Raw genomic sequence first — 19992 nt, 5'->3', positions numbered from 1 at the left:
AGATTGTTGTCAAATTGTAGTCACAAACAAACAGATGATAGAATGAAGATCCATTATGAGTGCAATTGTGTCAGGATAATGATGTGTCATTGTTTTATATCATTATACTGGCACCTGGAAGAGAAGATCCATTTAATGTTATCTATGACAGTGTCACTTTTATTCTAAAAGACAGAAACATTTCGTTAAAAAGCATAAAGAAAACAACGAATCATGTAAAGTACCTTTTATCAGTTGAGAAACGAATTATAATTATTAAAATTAGAGTATTTATTCGAATTAACACCCGCTTTGAATAAAAGCCTCTCTCAAATAAACGCCACCATTCCCTCTAATAGAACACCATGTGGAATACGCCCGCCACATGCATTTACACAATAATTGTATCACAACACATTACATTAACTACCATAATCTACAATTTACCAAGCATTTTTTTCACTTTTTGATATTAATTGTGCTGTATTTTTTTTTACATCTAGGTGGTATTTATTTGATTATACATATTACCATATTATACCACAAATAAAGATGCCTCCCCTGCCCCTAAAAACCCCTTTGAACAATAAATGCCCGGGGAGTTTAATCGGATACACATGGCAAGTTACTTCTAGCATTCTGAAAAGAACTGTTGAGCTTGACGTTTCTATCAATGTTCTTGGGGTCAGCAATAACTAGTACTTGAAATTGAAACAATTTAAAGTATCAGTTATTGCATAACATTACTGTCTAAGGATAAGTTATGTAGAGATATGTTTTTTGTTTGAAACATTAGTAATAGTATTTCTGTTCATCTTTTAACCACATTTTCTATTAAAATGAATGTAAATATGTATATTTCGAACAATTTGATACCAAATTTAAGTTTCTACGACCAGTACTTACAGAGATATGAAGATGCCATGATATGTGGGTCAAAGGTCAGAAATGGCATTTCTGATAATTTTTGACTAAAATGTCCCATTAGATTGAATATGAAAGCATGCCTTCTGAACATTTTGAGACTAAAATTGACTTGCTACGACGAATGGTTGCCGAGATACAAGTATCTATTTTTATTTGTTCATATAACCTCTGACCTTGACCCTTTGACCTTTTGTAACATTTTTAAAAATGTGCTACAAATAATAAATATTTATTTCAAACAATTTAAGACCAAATTTAAGTGTCTACGATCAGTAGTTACGGAGATACATACATGCCCTGAGGTGTGGGTCAAAGGTCAGAAATGGCATTTCCGGTCATTTTTGACTAAAATGTCCCAATAGACTGAATATAAATGTATACCTTCTGATCAATTTGAGACCAAAATTACTTCGCTGTGACCAGTAGTTGTTGAGATTTAAGGACATATTTGTGTTTGGTCTTATGACCTTTCACCCTGACCTTTTGACCTTTCGCCACATTTTCAAAATGTGTAACCAAGCCAAAAATGATTGTTTGACCACCCTAAACCAATTTCTGAAGTCAAATTCTCTGGACCTCAAAGTGCATACGAAAGTTGATCTAGCTACTAGAGTAATTATGAATTCGAAATTGATGAAGATGAAGGAGACGACGTTATGGATACGCAAGAAAGTGTTATTGAATGCAATTAATTCAACCGTAGGCCTATATGAGAGCCCGATCTCACCGATTCTGAAGGCGAGGCGGACCAACGCGAAGGCGGCGAAGAACGTCGTGGGGAAATTGACCAGACCAACAATACATGGTCCTAGGCCTAGGTTTACATTTTCAATTACGGACCTAAACTTTGGAATGGTTAGTTACAGTCAGTTATACGAATGCATTATTATCGTGTTTTTAAACGCAATAAAAAAATTAGTAAAACTGAAGTTGTTGTGTCGATTAACTAAATAAAAGGTAGGTAGTACTTCTTTCTAGTAGGCCTAGTAGAGTAGTAGGCCTAGGTGATTAATTCGGTTTTAAAATCAGCAACACAAAGGGCCTAGGCTAGTAGTACTGTGTTGAAAGCCCCAGCATAATAGTTCAGGTGGGGAGTTGTTCTGCCCTCATAAAAATAAAGCTTGTGCACAAGCTGACTGCAATAATTTGTAAGTTGCATGACAGATTGCACTATATTCTCTATTGATTTGAACAAAAATTGAACCATTTGAAATTTGCTTTACAAAAGTCAAATTATAAATTATATAATCTTATTGCACTTTTACAAATGATTTTGTTCTTACAGTACCGTATTATTATTTCGCAGGGTATGTGGATGACCTCATCTTGGAGGTAATGAGCATTGTTGAAGAGACAGCAGAAGATGTTGATGTTGTTGATGCGCCACCCCAACTCTGTTCAGGATTTGAACGCCCCGACAAAGAGACCGCTATTGCCAACCACTTCACAAGATTTCCAAATGTGAACAACTAAGGCAAAAATTATCATTATGCAGTAAATAAATCAGCAGCCAAAAGGTCCACTGATCAACTTCAAATAAGAAGTATAATACATACTCCAAGAAATGAGATACATTCCATCATGCTTTTTATTATAAATTATTATTTCGTTTTTTTAGTGAAAGATTAAAAGCCATTTGTTTATGTGGATACAGCTCCACAATCCAGAGCCAACAGTTTTATAAACAAAATAATCACTTTTGTGCATAATTTTTTAATAAATTGTGTCAGAGAAATGTATATTTTATTTCTATTTGATCATTTTATTTCTATCAGATACAGTGTACAATACTTTCCTTTATGAAGTGCAGTAAATAATTGTATGTGGTTAATTGTAATCTCAATACAAGTTGGTGCTAAAATGTTTACTCAATCCAAAAATCCAGCAAACTGGAAATCATCTTCCATACCTGTGGTGGGAAGTGGGCTCTTATGCAGGAAACGGCACATGATGGTAAGACTACCCTTAGGTTCCGGCCCAAAAACCCCCAACACCATCTGGCGAGTTGCCGGTACGCAATATGTCTCAGACGTTTATGTTTTGAGGCTTCAACAGGTGTGTCATACTGTTGGCGGTAATGCAGCCATGCAATTTCCAACACATGCAAATTCAAACAGGCAGCAGTGAATCCAGGATGTTCAGTGATGCATATGTAGGCTTCTCCGTATTGTAAATTGTCTGACCTTCCTCCAGCCTATGATTAATAAATAATAGGGCCTACTTCCTGGCAACATCGACATTCGCGATACGTGGGTAGCATCTGGCAATGGCCACAATCACACCTGTATTATAAAAACAAAAATATTTTGTAATAATAATATTGTAGCGCTCTAGAGCGCTACAATATTCTGAGATGTCACAATTTATAGGGCGCTATATTAAATATTTTTAAAGTTTTAGTGATTATTAATGATTAATTTAATGTATTGTGTGTGAAATAGGAAAATAAATCTGCATCTTGGCTAGCATAGGGGTGGGCCTATCTATCTAGGCCTACCCTAGGCCTATTTCAAACAACAAAGTGCAAATTTGTTAAATAAAATGGTCAGTCTAATACCGTAATGTACATTTTTGCTTTCTACGATTCAATTTAATCTTTATTTCGTTAAAAAAATTCAATCTAGGCCCTAGGCTTATAGACGATAGCCGACCGTCGCCGGTGAGAGGGCTAGCCGCATGAATTGGAGTAAAGTACAGTAGGGCCTAGGCCTAGCCTCTATCTAGGTCTAACTAAGCCACAATACACACTGGCATGACGGAAGAATATCGTAGTTATCTACTAGGGAATTGTTAATTATACAATAAAGTTATACATTAATTTTTAATAAAAGAGATAGTACTACTAACCAATTTAATAGCTGGGTTTGAAGTTGAATATTCTCTGCTTGAATTGTAGCAAAGAACTTATAACACAAGAATCTCCTGTTCTTCAATTTGCATTCAAAACACAGTATCGGAAGTACAGGGTTAAAAGGTCAAACTGGGCGACGCCATTTCACAGCATGGAGCAGCGCCCCCTCCAAACTAGGAAGTCAATTACTCTGCCCCCCCTAGAGCATTAGCAGAACCCCTCTATGATTTTGACTTTCTAATTTGATGCGGGCGCCCTACTCCTCAGTCAATTACTCTATACCCCCTAGAGCATTAGCAGAACCCCTCTATGATTTTGACTTTCTAATTTGATGCGGGCGCCCTACTCCATGGCTCACAATGGCGCCACCCATAGCTCTATTCTATCCCACAATGCCTTTCGAAATTGTTACGCGCTTCGGACGAACAGGAGATTCTTGTGTTATAAGTTCTTTGATTGTAGGTAGGCCTACTAGGGACGGTCACCGTCGCCATCTTCTGATGATGAAGAATCGTCAGAACTACAATCGGGCTCGTACATGTACGGCCGAATTAATTTCATCGACATTCCATTCAATATTTCGATTGTTAAACAAAATAGTTTCTCCTTCATTCTCCTCAGTTTCGCATTCCACTATCAATGTTTCCTCTTCTAATTCCTCTGACGAAGAACTGTCAAAATCATACGCAATACGTGTTGACATCCTAGTTTGTACAGACAGCTCAGGCGCGCGAAAAAGTTTCATCTCATGACGTCACTATCAGAGGTTACCGGAAAATGCCGAAAAAACCCGAATAGTCGTGAACTGAGAGCAGTTGCGCGAAATAGCAGAAAACACTTTAATTATGTCCTGAAAACTTTTAATGTATTGTCTGTTTAATATCCATCAAGGAGAACAACTATAATACTACTATTTTACATAAACATCAAATACCATGTTCCATGATCTTTAATGTTTCCATAATTATTAACACGTTTAGGTGTTAAAGTTCCAAATTATTAACACGTTCAGGCGTTAAAAGAAATAACACATATACACGTTTATGACTGGATAACACTTTATTAATGCTAAAACATGTTTATATACAGAATGGTGTTAAAGCACTCTTAAATAGTATCTGTAATAAACACAAAAATGAAAAAACAATCATTTTTGTCACTGTTTCAGATCTTGTAAATGCGATCATTGCTTTGCGTTTTTTTTTACTTTGGTAGAGAATGTTTGGAACAGTGTGCCCTTGAAAGTTTATAAACTGCCCTTCACCAACAATAAATATCTTTGTACTGCCGGCCGTCCATACACAGCATGCGTAGGGCAAGAGGACTTTTGTCTTGATGAAGCTTTTCAGCCAGAACGTCATCTGATACGTCTATTTCCTCTACCTGAAATATAAGGAAATGTAAATTGATTTCATTTTCAGTTATTTTATTTGATTGAGAGTCACTTTTAGACATATCTAACTGATGCATGGTCAGGTGGATATTATATTTTAATAATAATAATAATGTCAGTTTTTATATAGTGCGCTACACAATTAAGACTCGGAGCGAAAATCAAACTATACATAAATCAATGTGTTATTACTAAAATCACCTACTTCCAACATTGTCATGGACGGTCTTGGATCTGGTACCTTTGCCTTTGACAACAGCAACCTTCTTCACCAGGATGTCTAGTAGTCTAATCGAATCATCCTCAGCTCCCTCAAAATAAAATAAATTAATACAAAAATTTAAATTAAAAACATTTTAAAAACAATTTTAAAAAATCGTAATTTCGCGGGGGGCCTGATAAACTAATAAAAAAATGTATGGACCTTAGAAGTAGACTGGCCTAGCTAGTAAGGACTCAAATTTGAATTGGTCATATGACCCATTTATTTTTAAACAGGCTAGGTAGCCCGGCAGGCAAGGAGTAGGCAGGCATATTAATAATACTAATAGGCCTAGCCTAGTGCCTATTCTATAGGTGGCCAAGCCTAGATTTTCTGAACACTAGTATAGCCTAGCTAGTGCCTATATACCCGGCGGCCTAGGCCTAGTTCTAATGTCTGACTGTTCAAATGCGACCGGACCATAAACTCGGGGAGAGAGGACATGCGCCAAGGCGCGCGCGGCGGTGTGTAAGAAAGTAGTATGATGAACACACGGGTCCATCAGGCCTAGCCTAATCTATGTTACAGTTAAATAATAGGAGATCCTAGCTAGGCCATAATGACAAATATCCTTCACTTCGAACTACGACCAAAACATGATAAAAAACTATCAGTAGTTCAAAATACAGATAACAATTACCTATACGATGAAAGAAGATTGATGTGATTAGTGATTGTGATCTTCTCCGATTCTCTCGCTCACCAATGGAAAACAATGGCGCCTGAATCTCTAACCGGCCTCTCGCTCGCGCGCGCCGCGTGATCATGTGACTTATCTGCAAGCGCTATGCGTTAAACAGTGAGAAACTTCAACGAGTACTTTAAACGTCATGCGTTAATAAAATATTTTCACGGAGTAAATATAACAAAACAGGAAAAAAATCTGAGATATTCGTAGCTCTGAAATTCATATTCGTAGGTTTACCAATGTTTTTAAATCACTAAAATGAATAAGGCCTATCATAGCATAGGCCTATGTATTATTTCCCATGTAAAACTTTATTTTAAAATACAATGATCGTTATAAACACCATGATGTTAAAATTTAACGGCACTGATAACACACCAAGTGTTAATAATATGCTATTTTAACACCTACCGTTGATAATTAAACATCACAACGTGTTAAAATACAACGCCAGTTTTTACAGTGTATGCGGGTATTTTTCACGATGGACATGTATTAGACAGTATACCACGATCGGAAAACACCCCTATTTGGGGCAAATCGTTGAACCTAAATTCGTTTTAATCGTCAATAACTAATTATCTGACTCAATTTAATTAGTAAAGAGGGTTACATCAGGTGGTTAAAATCAGTACCGAAAGTACGAACCAACTTTATATACCATCGAGTAAACATTCTAGAAGTAACGCGCGATTTACCGAATTTTGCCCTTATGTAAATTAATATATAGATGAAGGAAGCCACATGGACGATTATTTATTTACGGTAATAATAACTGTATATATATATATATATATATATATAAGGCCCAATTTCCGTCATGACTTGTCTACGGATGTGGGTTCTGTTGAGTTGATTGAAAAAAAAATATTTACTTGAAAAAACTGTATTTTAAAGCAAAAATAGTCAAATTGGCTACCAGCCAATAGGTTTTTGGTTGAATTTAGTGTAAATATTAAAATTTATAAATGGCATATTAAAAGTCTGATTTTATTCATCTTTATTTTTTATGTTTTTTGGGGAAATACATATCTAAGAATATTAATGGTGTAATTTTTACCTCAACATAGTAGAAAGCCTGTGGAATGTCAGTCCAAATAACTTGTATAAATGTTTCGTTTTTATCCTTCCAGCTACTGACCTCAAACTGTAACAGGATGTTGAGATAATGATAAGTAAATAACTCAATTTTGAATGACTGTTGTAAAAAAATCCATAAAATTGACAATTTGCCTACAAAATACCACATTAATAAACATAACATTTGTAAAACCTTAATTAGTTTTTTTCAGGGAAGAGTTAAATTACTAATTTAACTCTTCCCTGGTTTTTTAACTTAATTTTAAAACCGATAATCTTCATTAGCCACTTTACACAAGAGAGAGAGAATCTGAAAGTATGAACTTTTTTTTTTACTATTAAAAAACTAACCTCTGCGAAATACTGAGGTAGAGTGGATAGGTTAAATAATGTTAACACTAAACGCATAAATGAATGAATAATAATGAATAATTACTATATTTGTAAGTATAATTATTTTATTTGTTGAAATATTTTATGCTATTGAGGCTATGTTTCCTACCTGAAATTCCTCATCTTTTAGACATTTTGTATAGTTAGTCATATCAAAGTTCTCCTAAAAAAGGAAATGCCATGTAAAATTAAAACCATATAAAGGAAATATTTTCTGGATCTGTGACTATATGTGATAAAAAAAATGTTTACTCAATATTATATCAATATTGTAGGTTTTCATGGTATTAAGCCCCATTACTGATGAATAAAAATCCTGCGAACTGTTTGACGATAATGGCAGCCTAAGCCATACATTCTTTTCTATATTTAATGTGGTACATTGTTATATAAAATACTGGCCATTTAATCTTTTTAAATAAGTTGAACTGGACGCTTGGTCCCATTTCTTGCGGTTACATAAACATCTCACCATAAGAAATTATTCAAGAGACAACAAGACAAATATATTAATACTTTCTTACCACGTATATACTAAGACAGTATAGATGGCCTGAAATTGTTCCGTGTACATAACCAACAATTTCCATCTCTGTAAAATATACTATGTACTTATCAAAATTGTATGGCGCGAGGTTGAAGACCAATTCAACTCGCTTTCGCCCGCTAGGATCAACTTCATACTCAGATGGTGTCCACACACCAGGTAAATCTAATATTAAAACACACAAGTCAATTACAAAATAAATGCACATATAAAACAAATTTGTTTTAAGTATGAAACCAGTACGATACTACAGTAAGGTACTGTATTGATTTAGTTTGTTTTTATAAAAAAACAAAAAGGGTTCAAGTGAATTTAAAGCTCTTTTTATTTTTCTACACAAGTACTAACAATCAAATATGCATAATACAATATTCAATCTGATATTTATTTATATACATTACCTTCTTTATGTGTGTATTGACAATAATAATCATTTTTCCTGTAGAAGCAACCTTTAAAAAAACAATAACAAAGATTAATGTTTGTTATAGTGAGTGATACAAGGAATCGTTTGACATCAGTATCATAAATCACAATAACAGTAACCCATGCTCCGCAACCGCACAGTCTTTTTAATTGCGCACTGTAATAAAAGTACTTTGACAAATTAAAAAAAATAAAAAAATTGTATGGGAGATTTGTTAGCTACTTGCTACTTTTGTAATTAAATTATGGTCTACCAGTAACCAGTGATACGCACGGTTTGTCTTCCTTAATAATAATTAAGTATATGTGGCACATGCAAGGGGAAGCAGACATAAGTCGGAATTTTCAAAATTGAGATTTTTACAATACTAAAACTACATAATCCAAGATTTAAGATGCTGAAAAAAATATCTTGATACCATGTCTACTTGCACAGATATCTCAGTCTAAAAGTTGGGCTATTACAATCAGTGTTTTGAGAAAAATGCTTTTAAAGTTAAGTATACAGGAAATGCCAAATACAAACAAATAAACAGGCCGTTTCAGTTTACGCCCTAGCAAAATGGTATTCTAATTGTTTTATTTCAATGTTCTATTGTAATTGTAGTTTTTGCGTCAGTGAGTTTAGTGATTAGATATTTTGTACATTTGAGTTCATACCTCTAGACCACCGAGCTTGAGCTGATGGCTAGTGGTTAGATTCGAGCCCAAGCTCGGTGGTCTAGAGGTATGAACGCAAGGCTAGTGATCTGGAGGTCGTGGGATCGAGTCCCACCCGAGAACTACTTGCAAATTTTTTCGCAAGTATTCTCAAATGTACTTAGTATAAAGTACAAATTACGTCAGAGTAGGGCAAAACATCTAATTATTGATTGTTCTATTATTATGCAAAAATTTTCATTAAAATCAACCCACTGGAACACTTTCAATTTAAGCCTAAAACATGATAGGTTTTATAAAAATCATACATAATTTGACACCATCTTTTTAACCAACATACCACACAAAATATTAAAGTTTACTTATTTATTTGTCTACAAATGCGACTTATGTCTGATTTCCCTTGCATGTGCCACATATGCACACTCTTCCTGACCCAAACAAAAAAATTGTCAAGAATACAATTCGGAACTATTTACGGCCATTGATTTTTTTATACACGGAGTAATTGCTTTGAAATATCTGTAAGCTACAAAATGAAAGCAATACTGGATATGGGACTTTGTGCTGTGTGAATATTAATCAGAGTGCGCCTCAGAAAGTGACAACGTGCATGTCCCTCTCATGAACGTTGAAGTCTGTCGATCAGTCGGCAGATTAAAACATTTTAATGATAAAATATGAATTGGTATATTATTGAATTAATAATAATAATGCTTACAGAATCTGAAATCAACACAAAAAGTAGTCGAAATTACATGATGCACTCGGACACAAACTTTTACATTTTGGGTGTATTTTTAAATATATATATATATAACTTTATTCACAATCTCAGATAATACAAAGTACATGCAAAATTAATTGAGATTGTGAACGGGGTTAAGCTGTAAGCTAATGCTTTAGACGCAAAGCCCCTTAAAACGAAAAAAAACAAAAAACAAAACAAACAAAATTGAAATTGAAATAGATAAATAATTAAATAAATAAATAAAAACAGTATAATGTACCATATTAATTGTAACGATAAAAATACTAACAATGGAAATAATGCAGTGATAATAACAAATCAAATGTCGAGAGAAAATGAATTAACCAGTAGCTTAAAAATAAAGATAACTGGTGACAAACATATCATGAATTTTATGTTTGAACATACCAATACTGGTTGACATTTTAATGTCATTGGGTAGCGGATATTTGGATTTGTTTTATTTTTGTGTGTTTTTTTGTTCATTTACATTTTTTTTTATTTCATGGTTTTTATATTTTGCAATTTTTTTTTGTGAGGTTTCGTATCTTTTTTGCAAGTTTTGCAACATTGTGGTCTAGTTTTGATTTTTAGCTTTAAGCGGTGAGACTCAATAATTACCCCTTTGCGGATTCGAACTCGAACGTACTAAGTATTGATATCAATCAATCAATTAAGCCAAGCCGTGATTTACGAAAATCATTCTGTTCAAAGAATAGGTGTTCAACGATGTGATCATTCGATACGGTTGACTAATAGTTTTTTGGCGGCCCAGCATGGTATTTGTAGATCCGGCCATGGCAGTACACAACAGAGGAGGTTTCGTAGTTTATAGAGTACGTAACATGGTCGCTGAGATGTCAAATTACTGCTATTTTTTGCATTTTTTTTGTGTGTTTATCCTTAGAATTCAGGAAAGTGACATAGCCTATCGTGTGTGGCCCATCAATAAACATCAGTGTGCCAGAGGCACATAACGATCAGTGGTTTTGGAGGAGATATGTAAAAACATGAACAATTTAGTAGCATTAAAATATAGATTATTCCTTGTCTGTGAACATTGCACTTCGTTAAAAATGTAATGTACTTTAACATGCTACCTATTTTGATCACAACATCATACTTACTTGGTGTCCAATAATACTTAAATGTTGGTTCTGATTCAACAGTATATGGCAATGTTTTAATACTGATCAAGTACTGCACGTTACCTGGTACCAAAATTGCTGTGCAATCAAAGAATATCCGTTTCTATAAAAAGATTGTACAGCTCAGTGAATTATAAGCAAATTATCTGTGACAATGAAATGCCTAAAGTGCTAGATTAAGAGTGAAATTAATTGAAAGAAGCCTAATGTTCTAATTTATAAAGTTCTGTGAATTCGGAAGTAAATTTTTATCTCCTCTACGAAACACCTCTGCACTACTTTTCACACTCAACTAGAAAGTCACTCTTGTATATATATATATATATATATATATATATATATATATATATATATATATATATATATATATATATATATATATATATATATATATATATATATAAATTTCACTACAAGCATGTGTTTGTGAGTTTGGTAACCAGCCTTTCAACTAAAAAAAGTTTCAGTTGACTTACAATAGTAAGATTGTAAATCTATATTTTGTAATACAAAAACAAACAGGTGAATTTGAAAAGAAATAGGTTTTTTAAAACTACTCGTATCAAAAATTCTGTACATTAAATCAAATTATGTTTAAAATTACAAATCACAAATTATAACTCTTTACTCTTGTACAAAAATGTTTTTTTGGACAAACGTAGTTCTTGAGAAAATGCAATTCCAGTTTACTTGTTACTTTAAGACTGCTCGCCGGCTTTTGAAAATTCTGTCCTATCTTTTAACACTATCATGTCTGAAAATAATACTAAAAAGTGGTCCAGAATTGAAACCGTGGTCCGGATTGCCTCCAAAATTTAATGGAGTGACCAAATATCTATCTGTATTTTTATTTTGTTAAAGATCTTGCAAGGTAACCTTTGAGTAATCCTGCTAACAAACAGAAAGACAAACAGACACACAGGATCGATTACATATACCTCCTTGGCGGAGGTATAGAAAGCCTTAACCCAGGCAGGTAAACATGGAATCGCAGAGGTCTGAAAACAGACGTCGGGTTGAATATAATAACCATTTTAAAAGATGTATAGATATGAGAGCCGAATTGATATATCAAGGAGATCCACCTGTGATGTGTATCGACATCGTATAATGGAAGATTCTCGATGTTATGCATTGACATATAGCCAGTGATTTGTTCATTCTTCCAAAAAGACTCTAACTTCCAAGAACCTAGAGGTCTATAATCTATAATAATCCAAAAATGTTCTCATCTCAACCCCAACCACTGTGGGTCTGTAGCAAGTCTTTAATACATTTAATTTGACATTCAGACCCATTCTATTCAAACCTGATGAAAAGTTACTGGTACCGAGATATTTAATGCAATTACACGGAAACTAGAGGTTCAAATTCTGAAAACTCAGGCGAATGTATGAATCGAGTTATTAGTAGAGTAAAGTCAAATTATTGCATTGAAAAAGAACAAACTTTTTTCAGGATGTTGTTCAAAAAGACATTTATTTATATAGAGTGAATCTATATGTAAACTTACTATGTAAAAGAATACTTACAATTATACCATTTTCAGTTACAAGGTCATTTTCAGTTATGACATCACCATTAAAGTTTAAGTAATGACATTGCATGTTACTAGTTACTCCTAGTTCTGTTATCTCTATTATTGCCCCAGTGTATATTTCAGAACCTGAAATAAAAATACATCATTACAAAGTCAGTCCACAGTCTGTATCTGTACAATTCTTTACTCAGTAAAAGCATCAAAGTATTTTGATATTGTACTAGATCACTGTAATATACCACATCAGTGTATTACTGCCATTTAATTGGTGGTTAGGCAATGTACAATGTGCCATTCAATATTATGCTGGTAAATTTTATCAAGCACAGATTTAGGCGAGACTAAACAGGCTTTAGTTCCCCCTAAAATTTAACAGCCATGTCTTTAACCTCTTTATGTTATAAAATAATTACTATCTTAAACAATTTTCTGTAACCCAGTAGGTGTGAAGCTGCACATTAATACATGTAAATAATATGAATGTTGTGTGATCAACCACAACCACATGAATAATATGAACGTTTTGTGATCAACCACAACCATTTGAATAATATGAACGTTGTGTGATCAACCACAACCACATGAATAATATGAACATTGTGTGATCAACCACAACCACTTGAATAATATGAACATTGTGTGATCAACCACAACCACATGATGAACGTTGTGTGATCAACCACAACCACTTGAATAATATGAACGTTGTGTGATCAACCACAACCACATGAATAGTATGAACGTTGTGTGATCAACCACAAAACATGAATAATATGAACGTTGTGTGATCAACATAGAGTAGCCGTAAACGTTTGGATTATAAAAAGTTAGATGACATAATTTTTTCTGGGGCCTCTAAATACTGGATCAGCCCCTGTATTTTTTTATATAAAACAATGAAAATAACTCAAAGTTTTCGTAGTTTTATTCATGTTATGTATCTTCATCATTACACAGTGTGACATATTCCACAATGGGTAAAAAAATGAAATTCAATAGATGTCAGATCAAATGACCACAAGTTTAGATGCAAATTACATTTTTTTTCTCCTCCCTTAGACCAAACGCAACAAAAACAATTTCCGACTTTTAACACAATCTGAGATTAAAGGAGTGTATGATAATTTACTTCAGATACATTTGTAAAGAGATATTCTTGTAACATTTCCCATAAACTCATCTCATGTCCAACAAACTCAAAGCAACAAAGTCAATTCATCCTGTTAATAAATTATTGTTATTTTTACTTACCATTCATATTCAAGTCAAATGAAATGTTTAATAGTGTGAAAGTTTCAGATCTGTCACCATAAGTTGCCACATAATAAGAAACATCAATATTTTCAGCCTGAGGCGCTGTTCCAGGGCCATTGTTGTTGTTATATGTATCGGGACATACATCTAGGAATTATATAAAAACATTCAATTAAAATAAACATGAGATTAGGCCTATATTTAGTCATTATTTTTGTCACATCCATTTCTGAGTGACAGTCAAAACCTTTGATACAAAATAATAGTTTGTGACAATACAATGAATTAATATAAAATTAAGTTAATTAAAAATAAACTGTTAATTCATAATTTAAAAATCCAGACCCCTGTGGTGAGCTGCAACTTCCCGAAGTAAATCTATGGCAAGAAATTAACATGTTTTGCTTTAAAAAATCCATGGATTACTTTTGTGGAAATGTAAATTTAAAAAATATTCATTTTCAGAAGATTGAAGTGGATAAGAAATGATTTCTATCCTGTCTAAACTTGAAAAGCAATAACAATTATGGTAGCATGATTCATATCTTTAATATTTATGCATACAAACTAGAACTTACTGAGATTTGTGGAATCACGTTCTTGAGTACAATTTTGCATTTCTCCAGCAACATTCTGGAAAAATAAAAAAATGAACGAAAAATAATTGGCAGCCTATAATGTTATGCTAACTGTGTATCAATTGTCATGAAAATCAATAAGTATAGTCTGTTGGTATAACAAGAAAATTAATAAAACTAATTATTGTGGACAGTATCAGTGAAAAATATGAAAGCACTCCAAACTGAGTGAAGTACTTGGAAAAATATATCAGAAAAAACTATATTTTAGAGACATGGCTCACTACTTGATGTTTTGGATGAAAGAATATCTTATGGAAGATACAAGTCAGATATTGATAAACTGTAAGCTTTTGTGACATCACCAGTATATCAATTTTCCTTAAAATAAATAGACATGTTCTGTAAAGTAATACATATTAACACCGAAACATTCAGGACGATATAACTTATCTAAATTGTGGGAGCTATTGTGCAAACAAACAAACAAAGCAAGTATTCTATTTTGATACTTGGCAATTTTCCAATTACTATGAGAAACTGTATGTGATTCAGGCTATACAAACGTGTATTTGTTATATTTCTATTCAAATTACACTAAAGTGTTATTATGGTTAACCTTAATAATAACATAATTTTCTGATCCAAAAACCAACCAAAAACAGTACGTCAGAACGTCAATCTGGTACATTAATCTAAATTGTAAATATTTTAACACAGTTCTGCCTATTAAGTCATTGATTAAATTTTGTATAGGTACTATGAATATAAGAGCCCTATTATACCTTTAATGTACACTACAGTGTTAGTTTCTAGTTCCTTGTTCAAATACAATTAATTCAATGAAGTCACTCATTTCTTGTATAATAATACATATTTTGAGTCTAATTTAATTATCTGAACACTATTTGTAAGAGTGTTTCCATCAGCTCTCAATCCAATCACACACCCACGCAGCCCAATCCCTGCAACTCATCATGAAATGACATGGTCAAACAAAAATAGAAAGAATTTATAATGAGTTAATGTCTTATTATCGACATAAAAAATGTGTTGTCTAATAAGATTCTGCAAACAATCTAAATTGAAATTGAAAAACATCTTTGTTTGTATATGTAGCTTACAACAAACAGTGTAGCGTTGATACAATGAATGGTGTTAGTCACCGAGTTTAACTAGAAAAGAGCCATTGTCTAATTAACTGGGTCGCTCACATGATATAGACAGGGCGAGTTACAGTACTAGTGATTGCAAATGTAAAATCCTATAGTAGACTGACACGACACCCTCGGCAAACTAAGGGGTCCCAAGTCTACCGCTACTCGCGGTAGTCTACCGCTTTTAGTACCCATCTACCACGCTACCGCTATCTCGACGTTTTCTACCGCATTTTGATTTTTTTACCGCATTTTCAAATTTCTCCATATTTTTGGCCAAATTGATTTACGGTTACACCCAGCCTCAGCTCAGGAACAATAGTCAATAACCAGACAAAATTGAGGCAGGATGTTGAAACAATGTCTATTCATGCAGTCTCCGTGGTCTATTATTGTATTTTTATTTGTATGCACTGCCTTTGTTAAACCGTAACAATAATATAAACATGCACGCTACTACACGCAGGACGTAGAAAAAAAAGAAGCGTGCAACAAACCGTGAATCAATCACGTGGTAACCGGAATACGCGATTATCAATTTTGGGAGGATCCAAGTTTTAACTAAATAAACGCTTTGATTACACAGTGGTTGAGACACGTTTTTAATAGTTATTACATTTTTAAACACCCTCATAATTAATGAACTCTACCATGTTGATCCGCTGCAAAGAACAACAGATCGCACATCGCACGAGGTTGTTGAGGCGGTGTTTTATTTGGTTTTACTGTACGATCCGATAATACGAACATGTTAAATGATTTAAAAGGCATGGATTCGCCAAGCAAGTAGGCCTACGTTTAATAAAAATTTACCTAAGATTTTCGTAAGCTCTTTTGTTCAAACTTGTTATTTATATAGCAATAATCCACCCGTTCCGGCATGCACGCATGCCTCTAGCCTAGGCCTACTCCTCGATCGATCGATGTCGCTGGTGGTGAATTTCCCAGCGATAAGAAATCGGCGAAATAGCTCATAAACGGCCAACATTTTAATGTTATATCTTTAATGCCAGTGTAATTACGTATGGATAAAACAATATAAAACTCAATGTTTTTCATCTGAAATAATATGTTAACTCGCATAATGTAGCATAAGACGGATTCGGAATAGTTATTTCGATTGTTTTGGGGTTTTAAAATGGTAGCTAGCTAGGGCCTAGAAGTATAAGCCCTAGGCTAGGCCTAGGCCTGTGCCTAAAAAAAAAAAGAGTAAATTCTATTGGGCAATACTATCAGTATATTTTAGTTAAAATACAGTATATATTTTTTACATTTTTTGTACTGAGGATGTGTCCATTAAAAAAAATATTAGAATGTAAAAATACTGATGTATAAACATATGTAAAAATTAAGCCAACTTATGTGTAAATATTGTATATACTGTATATGTAACATATTTAGTTAATTAAGAGACGTAAACGACACGCGTGTTGATTTTCGATTCCCCGCGCGTTGACTTTCGACGCCCCGATGAATCGAATGTGGTTCACGACAAAATCTCCTGCGAATGGACTTTCCCAAGTTGGGACCTCTACTAAACTAACTATACATGGCGTCGTGTGTGTTTTAAAAAGGGGAGACTCTGGGTGTGATGAATTTTTACTTGACATTGGTTGGTGAATCAGCTCAATTTTTACTATACAAAAACAAATAAGTACAATTTTCAGAGACCAGAGGCCCACATTCTAACTTATTGTGGCTCCAACTACCGCGAACCATATATTAGGCCGTGCAATAAAAAGTTTGCAGAATTATATATATAATTCATTAACATAATACAGTAGCACAGTAAATTCATTTAGACAATGAAGACAATTGAAGTTCAAATAAATAATAAATTGTACTATTGGCTACTTTGCTTCGTTTCTTATTCATCAGTAGCTGTATGCCAAGAACTAAACATTAAAATTAAGATGCCTGAATATGAATGGTTCTAATTTCAATTTCTTTATTTTAACAGGAAATATCTACAATATGTTCACAAAACCTCTGATCTTGGCATAGTAATTGATGATAAATTATCATCTGTCGCTTCTATAAGAACATTAAGACCATCGATGGATTGCATGCCTTAGAATCTAATAAGGTTTCTTTTAAAGTTCAAAAAACATTTATTTGTTCAACAATGGCATTATACAGTATAATATATAGATGTGTACAATACATAAATGAAAACATTAGTAATAAGCCATCATTTGGGGTTTTCTCTAGAAGAAATCAAGTTTCTTGTCTCGATAAAGACCCCAGAAACAATACACATACATTTAAACTAATACAATTTACTACATAAAATAATAAATAAAAACAAAAACGATGAAATAACAAGGCCATATAGATGGCTGCAGTCGCGTGCTTAGTGTTTACCGACCGACCAACCTACCAACTGACCGAAATTACTGAACATGTTTAAAAATGTTGAAATGTTTAAAAACAGTTATATTTTTTTAATTTACACGTGCGTAGCCTGTCACTTTTGACGTGCTCGTATAACGTAATTTCGAGTTGAAAAGTAAGTCAAGAAAACAGAAATCGGGCAAAAATAACATTTAACGCGCACTCATGGCAATTTTGTAAACGCTTAAAATTGCCTGAAACGTAGGCCTACTCTTATTTCATCGAAAATAAATTTTGAAAATGTTAAGCGCGCGTACGCATGCATTACATGCGCTACGCACGTAATTGTATTGCCATATTATGATGATTTATGCCCTGAAATATAGAGGGCGGTACGCATACAAAATTGTAAATCGCGAACAGCACACCCAGTGATTGGATGTGATGTAGATGACATAACCACTAGCCAATCACCGGGAACTACAATTTAAATATAATCACATCGATAATTAAGGAGATTTAATAACGCATTGAATCGACACTGTTAACATGTTTTACTATTTTTAAGAAACTATGTATTATATATATTATTATATGTTGTAATATTTTATGCTGGACCTTTTGAAAAACAACAATGCCCCATCTGTGGGACAACGTTGATATTGTTGTCCAGTGGAAATATGTTTATAAATGAAAAAGAAAAAAATAAATAAATAAAGAAACCACTGCTTAGCCATATATTAACAAGGCCATATAGATGGCTGCAGTCGCGTGCTTAGTGTTTACCGACCGACCGACCAACCTACCAACTGACCGAAATTACTGAACATGTTTAAAAATGTTAAAATGTTTAAAAACAGTTATGTTTTTTCAATTTACACGTGCGTAGCCTGTCACTTTTGACGTGCTCGTATAACGTAATTTCGAGTTGAAAAGTAAGTCAAGAAAACAGAAATCGGGCAAAAAGAGTGCGCAATAACATTTAACGTGCAGTGCGCGCGCAAAAATCTGCGCACTCATGGCAATTTTGTAAACGCTTAAAATTGCCTGAAACGTACTCTTATTTCATCGAAAATAAATTTTGAAAATTTTAAGCGCGCGTACACATGCGTTACATGCGCTACGCACGTAATTGTATTGCCATATGATGATTTATGCCCTGAAATTTATGAGTACCAAATTGTATTTAATTGTGATTCATGGTTGTGAAGATATGATTACAAACGTGATTTCGTTAAATCGTGCGTAGACCGCGTAATTTTTTATTGCATACCGTGAAAACATAACCACATCGATTCCTGACCATAAGGAATATACTGTGAAAAATTGACTTAGCTAGACTAAACTGATATCAAGATAAGGTCAGAAAGCGATAAAACGCATAGTGATACCGGACCGACAGACCGACCGACCGACATAGTGAACTATAGAGTCGCTTCCACGCAACTAAAAATAGATACTTTCAGTGTACTACAATCATAATAATATTAAAATTAGTATAAAGAAATAAGATATTTTTTTTTTATTTTTACGAAAAGTATAAAGAGATTTAAAATGCTTTAATTTGTCATCAAGATCATTCCAGATTCGCGGTCCTGAAACAGAAATAAAATATTCGGAAATGTTCAGTCTAAAAGGTAAATTGTACTTGTGTGATTTTGTATGATGACTTAATAGATTAGACATTGTCACAGGGAGTTTGGTATTAAAGAATTGAAAAATAAAGGAAGCAATTTGTGTTGTAAATAGATCATGTAGATTAAGAATATTGAGTTTTTTAAGTAAAGGTTGGGAAGGGGCGAGATAGTGAGAGAAAGTAATAATACGGGCAGCACGTTCAATTTGTTTATTAAGTTTTTCTAAATTTGATGGGTAGTCGGCTGCCCAAATAATGTTGCAATAAAGAAGATGAGGTTGTATAAGGGTGTTATATAACAAGAGTAAGATATGTTGTGGAAAAAATGTCTTAATTTACAAAGGATGCCAATTACTTTGGATATCTTTTTAGATACATACGCTTGATG

At 33.5% G+C, this 19992-nt stretch overlaps 1 protein-coding gene across 1 annotated transcript in view; it reads right to left on the bottom strand.

Moving 5' to 3' along the window:
* Positions 1-19992, bottom strand: part of LOC140061249 (uncharacterized) — a 100113-nt gene that overhangs the window by 74160 nt on the left and 5961 nt on the right. The window contains exons 2-9 of the mRNA XM_072107756.1: positions 14478-14532; positions 13897-14046; positions 12638-12771; positions 11085-11208; positions 8522-8572; positions 8098-8285; positions 7683-7736; positions 7161-7247 (exon numbers count right to left, since the gene is read on the bottom strand). Coding sequence (XP_071963857.1) covers positions 7161-7247; positions 7683-7736; positions 8098-8285; positions 8522-8572; positions 11085-11208; positions 12638-12771; positions 13897-14046; positions 14478-14532 — 843 coding nt within the window. The remainder of the gene's footprint in view (positions 1-7160; positions 7248-7682; positions 7737-8097; positions 8286-8521; positions 8573-11084; positions 11209-12637; positions 12772-13896; positions 14047-14477; positions 14533-19992) is intronic.

The sequence above is a fragment of the Antedon mediterranea genome, chromosome 10 (genome assembly GCF_964355755.1).
Source record: "Antedon mediterranea chromosome 10, ecAntMedi1.1, whole genome shotgun sequence".
NCBI classification, from domain to species: Eukaryota; Metazoa; Echinodermata; class Crinoidea; order Comatulida; family Antedonidae; genus Antedon; species Antedon mediterranea.
The sequence above is the reverse complement of the archived record's forward strand: the minus strand, read 5'-3'. Positions and strand labels throughout refer to the sequence as shown.